Genomic DNA, 12,918 nt, shown 5'->3' on the forward strand with positions numbered 1-12,918 from the left:
GACACTGCCTCTCTGCAAAAAAAAAAAAAAAAAGAGACACACACACACACACACACACAAAAACTCACAAGAAAGAAACCTTACAAACGCCTCTACCATAAAATAACCCAACTTAGATATTCTACCCACTTTACTACAGTAAAAACTGAAGCACTAATGCTTATTAGCTTGATCTGAACACTGAATTAATACTAAGCACAGTCTGGGATTTAATGAGGCAAAACTAGATTAAATGGAGGATGTCCATAGGTTCCATGTTTTAAATATTCATAGAGCTTAGAAAATACAAAAGAAGTAATACAAGCACATGTACATTATCAATGAGAGAGAGAGAGAGAGAGGGAGAGCGAGAGAGAGAGAAGGGAAGAAGAAGGGAGCAGGGAAGGAGAGGTATTTCTCTTAGAAATAGAAACTGGAAAATAGAAAAAAGAAGCATCAAATGTACTTTTGCAAACCCATTAAGGCAAGACAGAACTCTTCCGATGTTAGACAGCATTTGTGATTTTAACAAACCATAATTCTATGCTGATACGTATAGAGGGAGAAAAGCAAAAGCTGGGAGCAGAGCATCTGTCCCACTGTGGTCATGGAGCGCAAGCCACAGAGGAGGCAGAAGACAGACAAGGGACTAGGCTGGGGTGTACCACTCATTAGCCACTCTCTCTTATTAGTAACTATTCCTAGTGCCTTTTAGCTGCTTCTCTGCCTCCAGCTCTCCTTCATTTACTTTTACTCTGTTCAGAGATAAGTGTGATGAGATGGTAATATCCCTCTGGGATCATCTGCCAGAAGAGGGGGAAGGGGAAGCAAACTAGGCAATCCCTTTTTCAAAGACAGCAATAAATCCTGTCTTGTGCATGCAGCAGATGTGAACAAAGAAGATGTAACAGATCCCTCCTTGGCAATCATCCCTGCCCCCACTCCCTCTGTAGCAATTATATGTCTCTGCACGTGCACACAGAGAGAGGAACCCCAAAGAACATCAGTATTTCCTTTAATAAGCAAAGCAGTTTGCAATGAATGGCTAATGAAAATGCAGAGAAGCCATAACTCCCTTTGTCTTGCAGGCACTCTCAGTAGATTACAACTACGGATAATGTGTACCCTTTCCAGAAGTGTGACCCGGAGTGTAAGACAGGCTACAAAGCTTCCGGCTCATGTGTCTCATGTGTCTCGATCAGGGAAGAAGTTCGGTGGCACCAGTGGTGCCACAGCAATCTCTCTGGCAGACAGACATGGATCTGATGTCATGAAATAAGTAAGGCACCACCACCACCATGGTCATTCCCATCAATATCCAGAGAGAAGGTGATAACAGTCCTGGATGATCTACTCTGCCGGTCAGAACACTTTGGAGGTAGAGCTTTATGTTCAAATCTAGATCCTACCCTCTGAATGAGATACAGGCACACACTCTTATTCAAAGGAAAACAACAAAGTAAAAGTTTAGAAAGCTGTGGAGGTTTAACCAGGAGAAGAGAAGACTCAGAGGAAACAGGACAGCTGTTTGCAGATACTGCCCTGTCCTCATGTAGAGGACAGATGAAATTTGCTCTACCTGTTCAACATTCCGCCAAGGGACAGAACTAGACTGCTGGGTAGAAGCTATAGGTAGACAGGCTTCAGCTCATTACCAGGAAGAAGTTTCTGGCAGTCAGAGGTATCCAACTATCGAATGAATTATGGGAAGGTGAGGTATGAATCTGCCATCATTGAGGGTATGGAAACAAAGGTAAGATAACCTCTTGGTGGAGGTATTAAATCATGAAAAGGAAGGAGGAGGTTGGACTAGGTAACCTTAAAAGGCCTTTCCAAATCTAAGGTCCTACAATTTTATGGGGGTATGAACCTCCTGATTTCATTATCTCACACTGCACAACTTTAGGTCTGTAGCATAGATGGTATATATGTCTGTGTATCTGTATCTGTATCTATAGCTAAGGCTGTATCTCCATGATGCCAACTATCTCTCTGAAGGCTTACAGAAGTGTGATATGGGGGCACAGGAAATATCACCATCTTCTTTCCCTTCTGCTTCTTCATCTACCACATACTGGCGCCATGGCAGGCACTTTACATAACTTATCTCTGATCTTGGAGAGTCAAGTTCCAGCTAGGCTATCATGAGACTGAGTCAGTAACACATCATCTCTGGTTTTTACTTTCCTCATTTGTAAAATAAAGAGGCTGAACTTCACTCATGATCTATAAAGTCCCTTTTAAGTTTTATGCTACTATAAGTCTATGGGCAGTAGCAGCAAGGTACCAGCCCAAATGTTTCCTCCATATCCACCACAACCTAAAACCAGGCAGATAACCTGAAATACCTTCTTTCCTTCAAATAAGGAATACTGTGTGTCGCTTTTATTTTACATAGTAAATACAGTCTTGAAAATTTAGTGTAAATGGAATTTTTTATAAAAAATGAAGTCTACTTTAAGGACACCGAGATGGCTAGTTACAAGAAATCTTTATTAAAATAAGCTCAATGTTTTACTGCAAAGTAACTTGTTCTATAAATTTGGACTTTATACATTGGATTTTCTCTTACACTACTTTGTCTTCTACCCAAGTCACCTAGGCCAGTCACATTGGAGTCTTTTCCTTTGTGCTTGGTAATCAATCAGATGGTATAATATAGAACCACAGGTTTGGAAGGAATAGTAAAACCCATTTGTGCAATGCCCCCTCCTCTCCTGCCTCCAGTTCCACCAACCCTATTCAGTGCTTGAATCTTCTCTTGACATCCCTACCAAGTCTCTGCTTATACCTTTATTGATGAAGATGTCCTCTCTTCCCAGGAAGCTCCTTCCATTCTTGGCTGTGGCTCTTGGCTTCAGGAAAGTGAGTCTCAGTATGTTTTCTATCTCAATAACCATGAGGGAATCCCAGCATACTTGCCTTAGTAATGGGAGTTTTATCTACAGCTGAACTTTTAAAAGAGGTCTCTCAAGAGAGCAAGAGAGTAATGAAACTTTCCCTTTTCATTCGGTACACTTCTGTTGCCAAAATTTTCACAGTGCGTCTACATAACTTTAATACATACATACATACATTAAAAAGAAGTGGTCCATGCGGCAAATGTTTATCACAGCAGTGGTAGGGAGATTGACAGGAACAAATTCCCTTAGGGGAACAAAACAGAAAGGGAGAGAATGGCATGTGTTTGATGTGACACCTCCAGGGACTCTAAAAATGTACTGGTGGGGCGGGTGTTATTGAATGTCGGCTACCTTCATGAAAATCACTGCTGGTCTCTACCTCAACTGAGTATGCCTGCCCTTTAGGCATTTGGGGGCAGCTTTCATGTGTGCAGGGAAAGTTAGCTGCTTTATGGTCTCATTAAGATGAAATTCAAGACTAGCTGTATAACACATCTCGCTGTATAATGTGTCTGCTTCTGTTTCCTTCCATTTGACCTAATCCATAGTATATGATTCTGATTGGACACTCTGCCTTCTGACATTACTTCTCTATGGTCTGTTTATTTTCTTTTACCATGATGGGTTAGCATACTTCCTAATTATTCAGATTAATTACCTTATCCAAAGCTCAAGGGTATTTTTACCAAATATCCCTCGATTTCTCTCCTCTGTTATGAAGATTCTGCAGCAACCTTGCCTGGGTTCAGATTAGGTTCTATCACTTACTAGTTGTATAACAATTGGCCAAGCAACTTAACCCCCTGTACCTTTGTTTCCTCATCTGCAAAATAAAGACAACTACAGCAATAAGCTGCTGTTAAGTGCTGGAAGAATTAAATAGGACACACATAAAGCACTTAGACCAGTACTTGGTCATTGCAGACACTCATCAATGTTAATTTGCATTGTTGCTTCCTTCTTCTCTGTCATCAGCAAACTCATGCCCTGCTACTAATTACGAAACTGTCTTACTACAGACCCAGAACATTCACTTGACGATTTCTTCCTATTGGTTTTCTAGGTTCCCTCTTTATCAATCTGAAGCATTCTTGACATTTCATCTCTTCAACCTAGTTCTCTGATAAACCAGATTAAAGTGGGATTTACCGCTTAGCATACCTACCGCTACAGCCTTTTTTAAAAATGTTTATTTATTTATTTTGAGAGATTAGGAGAAAGCATGCACACATGCATGCATGCATGAATAGGGGAGAGGCAGAAAGAGAGGGAGAGAAAGAATCCCAAGCAGCCTCCATGCTCTCTGCGCAGAGCCTGACATAGGGTGAGGCTCAATGTCACAAACTGTGAGATCATGACCTGAGCTGAAATCAAGAGTTGGATACTTAACTGACTGAGCCACCGAGGTGCTCCTACTACAGCCTGTTTTCATTAAATTATGATACACACTCATTACGTTCCTTTTCTTTTCAAACCTCTATTCAAAACCCATCTCCCAGAGCAGGGTTTGGAAAATTTCTTCTGTAAAGGACCAGAGAGTAAATAATTTCAGTTTTATAGGATATGTAGCTTCTGTTGCAATTCTCAACTCTGCCACTGTGCCATAAAAGCAACCATAGGTAACACATTAACAACGAACAATGGAAAGGTTTATGTTCCAAAAAGCCTTTATGTACAAAAACAGGGAGCAGACAGGATTTGACCTATGAGCCATAGTTTGTCAATCTCTGATCTAGAGGATTCCTTCCCTAAATAGTTCTGCCTGGCTATGATCATCTCTCTGTTCTACTTCAAACATGTACCATATTTATGCTTGTAAGTATTTGTATGTGGTCAGTCTCCCACTTAGGCTGGTGTACAGATCCTTTAAGGAGAGCTATTCTTTAATTCTTTAAAGAAAATGTGTCTATGTTTGCACGTATAGGAGGATTAGGAGGAACTTAACGGAGGACAATGGGGAGAAGAAAGGGGGAAATAGTGGGAGAAAGGGGGAGAGGCAAACCATGAGAGACTCTTGAATGCTGACAAAAACTGAGGACTGATGGATGTGGGGGGGTAGGGGGGATGGGCACGGAGAGGGGCACTTGTGGGGATGAGCACTGGGTGTTATATAGAAACCAACTTGACAATAAACTATTTGTAAAAAAAAAAAAAAAAAGAAAGAAAGAAAGAAAATGTGTCTAAGTCTAGGAGTGATGGGGGGTGTTAAGGACACAAAGACAAAGAAGACTTAGCCTATGCTCACAAAGGACTCACAGATTAGTAGGATAGATAGTGATTCAATTACAGAATCATAACACATGATTTTTGCTCAAATAGAGATTTGATATACAAAATGCTCTGGGAAAACAGAAAAAAATGATTAACTTGGCTTGGGGAATTGAGGAAAGCTTTACAGAGATGAAGTCAAGCTAGGATTGTCAGAAGAAAGATAAATAGGCACTTTAGGTGAAGAGAATACAGCACAAAGGTACTAAGGCATGGAAATGGACAACGTGTTTGGATGATAGCCAGCAGTGTGTTACAGATGGAAAAGAGTAGGGTAAGCTACAGAGGTCAAGCGGGATAAGAAGAGAAGAGCAGGTAGGCAACAAACAAAGAGCCTCATTTGCCATACTCAGACAATGGTATCATCTCAAAGATTATGTTAGACATTCAATATCAAGATCAGAATTATTAATTAATGATATTTTACATCCATAAAGGGGTTCGAATTTTTCAGACTTTTACATACATTATTTACGATGTTCATGCACCTTCCATACTTCCATGCCTTCCAAATTCTGACACTGATCATGAACTTGTAATGTAGTGAGAAGAATAAGATTTAAAGGCAAAAGATCTAGGACTGAATTTTCTAGCACAGAGTAACAAGATTTTGAATAAGTCTCTTAATGCCTCACGTTTCCATAAAAAAGGAAGAGCAACAGAGCCTACTTCACAAGATTCCTGTAGAGACTATGTTAGACAATTCTGTGAAGAGTGCTTTGCAAACTATAAAGAGTTGTACAAATGACACACAGGGTTTATTAAAATTGTAGGATAAGTTGGCAAGAAAGGGTGAGATGAGACTCTCTTATTCATTCTAATTGCTTTTTGTGGCACATACATTCATATACAGCCTAACAGAGGAAAACTATTTCCATTATGTATAAATACAGGTTCTGACCTTTTCGAGGATCTGATTTTTGCATGGTACCATCAGCTATATCAAATAGGAAACCGTTCCTCCTTAGCAAGATGGAGAAATCTGGAAGCAAAAGATAGAAAAAATTAGAAATGTGAACTACTGTAGATCAAAGACGACATGCAGTGAAATTAGGTTTTTATCAAAGGAAACCAACAGGCTGGACAACCAGACAGGGCTTCTCAAGGGCAGCAATTTGGACAGGTTTTCAGTTTTCAGGACGCTTCCCTCAGCCTTGTGGGTTCCGAACACAGATTCTGTTAAAAACGGAATAGATTCTTGAGGGTAGTTCTACAGGTCATTAAACAACGATGGGTAAATTAGAATGTCAACTTCTTAATTTACTGTAAGAAATATAACAGCCACAAGGAATAAAATACTGTATGCTGAAAACTATAAAACATTGCTGACAGAAATTTTAAAAAACATAAATAAATGGAAAGACATTCTGTGTTCATAAATTCAAAGACTAACATCGTTAAGATGATACTGCTACCGAAAGTGATTTACAGACTCAATACAATCCCTCTCAAAATCACATGAAATTTCAAAGGACCCTGAATAGCTTAAACCATTTTGAAAATGAAGAATAAAGTTGGAAGATTCATACTTCTTTATTTCAAAACTTACTACAAAGCCAGAGAAATCAAAACTGTGTGGTACTGGCATAAGGACAGACATATAGACCAACAGAATAAAGAGCTCAGAAACAAACTCTAATATATACGATCAAATGATTTTTTGAGAAAGGTGCCCAAACCGTTCAATGGGAAAAGGATATTCTTTTTAACAAATGATGCTGGGAAAACTATATATCTTAAAGTGTATACAAAAATTAACTCAAAATGTGGCAAAGACCTAAACACAAGAGCTAAGATTATAAAACTCTTATAAGAAAACAGAGGGGAAAATCATTATGACACTGGATTTGACAATGATTCTTGGATATAGTAAGTAAACCACAGGCAATGAAAGAAAAACAGATAAATTAGATTTCATCAAAATGAAAGATATTTGTGCATCAGAGGATACTACCATGAAAGTGAGAGACAACCTACAGAATGGGAGAAAATACTGGCAAATTGTATGTCCAATAAGGGATTAAATATCTATCTATCTATATAAAACTTCTATAATTCAACAACAGAAAGCCCTCAGATAACCCAATTAAAAAACAGGCAAGGGGCCTGAATGGACATTTCTTCATTTAGCTATACAGACAGCCAATAAGCACATGAAAAGATACTCAGCATCATTAATCAATAAGGAAATGCAAATCAATATCACAATGAGATACCACTTCATACCCTTTCAGGTGGTTATCACAAAGGAAGAAAACAAAAATAACAAGTGTTGCCAAGATAAGGGGAAATTAGAACCCTTGTGAACTGCTCCTAGAAATGAAAAGTGATGCAGCTGCTGTGAAAGATCTCAAAAGGATAAACATAAAATTAGCATGTGATCCAAGCCAGCAACCCCACTCTTGAGTATTGTCCAAAAGAACTGAAAGCAGGGATTAAAACAAATACTTGTACACTAAAGTTCAGAGAAGTATCATCCACGATAGCCAAAGGACAGGAACAATCCAAGTATCCATCAGTAAATGAATGTACATATGCACAATGGAATACTATTCAGCCCTAAAAAGGAATAAAATTCTGACACTTGCTACAACACAGACACATCTTGAAAACATTATTCTAAGTGAAATAAGCCAAATGCAAAAGCACAAATACTGTATGATTCCACTTATACTTAGTAACTAGGCAAATTCATAGAGATGAAACATAGAAGAGAAGTACTAGGGGCAGGGCAGAGGAGGAAATGGAGAGTTACGATTTCCTGGGTATAGATGATGAAAAAGTTCTGGAGACTGATAGTAGTGAAGGCTACACAACATGGTAAACATACTTACTGATTTAAAATGGTTATAATGGTAAACTTTACGTTTATACTTACTGATTTAAAATGGTTGTAACAGTAAACCTTACGTTACATATATTTTACCACAAAAACGGGGGGAAAAGGAAGAAAGAAAGAAGAAGAAACAGGTAACATTACAGGTTGATGTGCATCAGGGTTTGACAGCCCCATTCAACCATCTCACAAGAGGAATACAAAAAGCTTCAAAGAGACTTAAATGAAATGAAGAAATTGAGTCACAGCATTTCCTTTCCTGGGTAGTCCTAGATGCAACCAGCCATCAGCTTTCTTTATGACCTCCCATTTTGCAGGTCCGCAAGCTATCTTCTGAAAAACACATCCTCTCTTTGGATAACATTACTATCTATATACAGCATGTGGTACAGATGGGCTTTGGATCCGAATAACAACTTTGTCACTAGCTTTGTAACTTGGGGCAAGTTTACATGTCTCTGAGCCACAATTTCTGCATCTTTAATGTGGAAATTATAATGTCTATGCCAAAGGGTTTGTGAGGGTTGAATGGCATTATCTATTTTAATGAATGGCTATAAGGAAGTATCTGATAGTAGGGGCTCCTTCTCCACCTCCCTCACCTTTTGTCCATCAGGTTCCTGCCTCTAGCTCCGTCAGCATCCATACAAGCATCACCACAGCTCTCTAGTGGGTCTTGCTAGTATCTCTGTCAGAAACCTTTTCTCCAAAACCAATGACATCCAAAAGACCAAAAGCAAATGTAGACAAATTCATTTTCTGCCTATCTCACAAAACTCTCCTACAGGAATCGACACTCCCTGACGGCAGAGGCTGTCATAGGCTTCTTTAATATCCCACACATTGCCTATGTTACAAAAAATAACTTGGCATTTTTTAAGTTCAATTTTCAACAATTATTAGTGTTTTGTAACAGGATCTTACATGAGTTTCCAAGTATAGAAGTTCTATGTCTATACTTGTAGCAAAACAGTAAGGTAAAAATAATAAATATGGCTCTTTTTCAGTGATAAGTACCCAAGTAAAATATGTAAGGTGTACAGGGTGTGATAATGACTATTTCAAAGCCTGCTATACTATAATTGGCTTGTATTAAAAGTGCCAGAAGTAACAGAATAGGTACAATGTTCCATCATGAAAAAAGCCAATAATGAGGTTGATCCGATGTCAGGCAAAGTTATATTACACAAATCAGAAAACAAGTCCGTTTAATCTCCATTTAAAAAGCAAAACATCAAGTAATGATCAGAGAACAACATCAAATCAAAATTCATATTCCTGAGGTGTCTGGGTGGCTCAGTCAGTTAAGCATCCAACTCTTGATTACCACTCAGGTCATGATCTCACAGTTCATGGGATCGAGCTCTGCTTTGGGGGAACCTGCTTGGGATTCTCTTCCTTTCTCTCTGCTGCTCCCCTGCTCGCTCTCTCTTTCCCTCAAAATAAACAAACATTTTAAAAAAAATTCATATTCCTGATTTCCTCCTAAATCACAGCAGTCAGACATTTAATTTCACCTTCTCTGACTGACCTAACTAAACTCCTTCAGCTTTACCAATTGGGATTACCATTGTACATAGCTATTAAACAGGCCTAGGGATAAGACTGGAATCAGGAGATGGAGAACCAATGCAGAGCAAAGAAATGGAAAGGTTACAAGGAAAAGAGGCTAGGATCATTTTGTTAAATAGATGTTCAAATTGTTAACTTACAGAACTACCATAGGAGAAGGGAATCAATTATGTGCTAGGTTCTGTGCCAAGCACTTCAAAAATGACTTTTCATTAAAGTATATCATGGATACTGAAAAGTATATAAATCACAAGCATAAAGCTCAGTGAACTTCTACAATGTGTCTCCAAATCAACAAAGAGATTGTTACTGGCACCCAAAGAAGTACTCCTTCATGTCCTCTCCTAAGTCATTGCTCTACCCAAGAGGAAAACTGTCTTGACTTCTGTCATTGTGGATTAGTTTTGCCTGCTTTGAACTTCATATAAATACTATTATATCCTATGCCCTCTTTCATGTCCGCTTCCTTCCACTCAACATTTCATTTGCGAGGTTCATCCATGTTGCCCCCAGTAAGCACTGTTACCTTCATTACTTGATTTAAAGAACCCAACAATTCTGGCATTTCCCTTTTTTTTAATGTTTATTTTTTAGACAAAAGACAGAGTGTGAGCAGGGGAGGGGCAGAGAGAGAGAGGGAGACACAGAATCTGAAAGAGAGTCTAGGCTCTGAGCTGTCAGCACAGAGCCCAACATGGGGCTCAAACCCACGAACCACAAGATTATGACCTGAGCCGAAGTCAGATGCTTAACTGACTGAGCCACTCAGGTGCCCCTGGCATTTCCCATTTGGCTTAAAAAAAAAAAAAAAAAGCTGAGGCTCTGAAGTTAACCAAGATTAATGAAGACATTCAAGGTCATAAAGCTACTAAACAGAAAGGCTAAAATTAAAGACTGCCTAATATGAAAGTCTATGCTCTTTTTGGTTCCATTATGCTTACTTACTGTATTTAAAACCAACATAAAGTCAATCCCTTCCCTGGTTTACAAATCATAGGCCATATATACATATTGAGGTTCGGCAAACAGTCAAGTCTTCTGCAAATGTAAGGAAGTTTCGGTCGCATGAGGAAGGAGCTACTTAGTGCAGAGGCTCTTAAAGTTTTTGTGATTGTGATCCACAGACTTAACTCTAGGCATTTTTATACAATATGCATCCCTGAAAACCTTGCACTTTGTAAAAATTATGTACTAAAAATGGCCTTGTGGGAAAAACAATGTTATAAATACACTACTAAAAAGCCTATGGAACTCCGTATCCTTTACACACACACACACACACACACACACACACACACACACACACGAGTCCTTAAGAAAAGGTTAAATTCAGCTCAACAAACTAAATTAAAAGAAGGGTACAATCCATTTTAGAATAATTTCCAAATAAGTGATTTTTAAAAATTAAGATTTAATGTGTAATTGAACAAACCTGTAGCTATCCAGAACATTAAGCTTCTAAGAGTGACTTATTTCCCCAAGGTTTCCTAGAGTGAACATTTGAATGCATGTCACCATCTGCAGACAGGAAACACTTAATAAAAGCTTTGCATGGTGACAAAATTAAAACCTGAGGTCAGATTCATATGGCTTTGGGGACTGGTAAAAGACAATTAACCCGTTTACCACTTTTTAATCTGTTCACACGGCCCAAGCTGGTTTTTGAAAAATGTCTATGTTACCAGGTACCAGAGGTCTCAAGATCAACTTAGAATCAAGGTAATAAAATTAAAGTCTAATACTTTAGAGTCCTGTATAGAAAACTACCTCCTCAGATATAGAGCCCTGAGAATAGATGAAATCTTCACCTGCTTAGGTCACATAATTTGGACTCATCGACAGCATGGTATCTATAAACCATTCTATAAACTCCCCAAAGCCTAGGTTCCTAGCCTAAAAGAAGTGAGTTATGTGACTCTCTGGCATTGTCCAGGGTCTTGTATGAATCTTACAGAATTACAAGCCTGGGACAATTATGGTTTCTCTTTAAGAAGAATGCTGCAACTCAGACTTGAGCTTGGCCTGGTTCATCCCATGTCACCAAAGAGTCATTTCCACAGGGCTTCGAATTCGTCACCAGAAAACCAGAGGGTAACAACTCTACAGCGCATTCCCAGACAGGTCCCGATTTACTACAAATAAGCTACATGCTTGTTTCTTCATTGTCCACCTCTACAAGTGTCTGATTTGATGGCTTCATAGAAAATCTGTTACTGAAATAAGGGAAATCATCATGTGGTATCAGCTGTCTTCCTGTGAGTCTCCATGGCAACTGCCCCAACACCTGTTTCTGGCTGGGAATCTCTGAGACCACCTCTCTCTTCCCTGCATCTGTAAGGCCAAAGACTACAAAGGGCTTCCAGTGGAATGTGTTCCACGTGAGTCTGAAACCGTACAGCAATCTCAGGAAAGGGCTCTCTTCCCTAGAAAGCAAACTTGACTGAAAGGGCATGCAATAATAATCTTTGAGATGTAGTATTAAGATGAGGCATATGAGAAATTTTAAAAAAAAATTATTTGGGGATGGGCCACCTGGGTGGCTCAGTCTGTTAAGCATTAGACTCTTGACTTCGGCTCAGGTCATGATCTCATGGTTTGTGGGATGGAGCCCTACATTGTACTCTGTGCTGACAGCAAGGAGCCTGTTTGGGACTCTCTTCTCTCCCTCTCTCTGCTCCTCCCCTGCTTGCGTACACACTCTCTCGCTCTCTCAAAATAAATAAGTAAACATTAAAAAAACATTTGGGTATGATAAAGAATATATATATAAACATTCCAAAAAGCAAAGGCAGGAGAGTGATGCCATTTGCTAACTAACAGTCATATTGTTTCTATCAGGAACTTTCTTCATGCTAGCAAGTCAGAAAACCTTTCCATAGAACCACAGAGCCAGCAGGAACCAAGAGGCATAAGAAGAAAAATATGTATACCCAGTTTTACTTCAGAGATAAAAGTTCCTGATAGCTTAGCTTTTTGATTGTTGGGTTTTTTTTGTTTTTTTTTTAATCTTCGACGTTTAGCTTTTAGGACACAAGATGCCTTTCTCAGCTTCCTCAGCTTTTGACCCAGCAATTCATTCCTTAATTAAAATCTAATTTTTCCTTATTTTGAGTCTCTGGGGTTCACTGGGCCAGGACTAGTGGTAGATTTTATCTCAGAGAACAGTCTTATATGGTGGTGGTACTAGTTCAGAGAGCCCCAGAAATTTATTTCCTCAAAATCACTGACAGGTGTAAAATCCGTGCAATACTCTTCAACACAGAGCAGTGACGCATAACTTCTTTTCCCACCCGGACACACCTGAAGAGGACAAAATAAGGCACTGGCTTCCGGCAAGTGGGTAGGAGGCAGGAGTCCTCT

General features: G+C 39.1%; 1 protein-coding gene across 5 annotated transcripts in view; it reads right to left on the reverse strand.

Moving 5' to 3' along the window:
- The window catches only part of SCMH1 (Scm polycomb group protein homolog 1), a 159,112-nt gene that overhangs the window by 134,055 nt on the left and 12,139 nt on the right, over positions 1–12,918 (reverse strand). For 3 of the 5 annotated variants that reach the window (XM_077752005.1, XM_077751999.1, XM_077752001.1), the window contains exon 2: positions 6,052–6,132. In XM_077752005.1, the coding sequence (XP_077608131.1) occupies positions 6,052–6,076 (25 nt within the window). In that variant the 5' untranslated portion in view covers positions 6,077–6,132. Of the gene's footprint in view, positions 1–6,051; positions 6,136–12,918 lie in introns of those variants that run through there. The other 2 variants (XM_077752000.1, XM_077751998.1) reach the window with 1 other exon arrangement.

This window comes from Crocuta crocuta, unplaced genomic scaffold (assembly GCF_008692635.1).
Source record: "Crocuta crocuta isolate KB4526 unplaced genomic scaffold, BGI_CrCroc_1.0 scaffold367, whole genome shotgun sequence".
Lineage (NCBI taxonomy): Eukaryota > Metazoa > Chordata > Mammalia > Carnivora > Hyaenidae > Crocuta > Crocuta crocuta.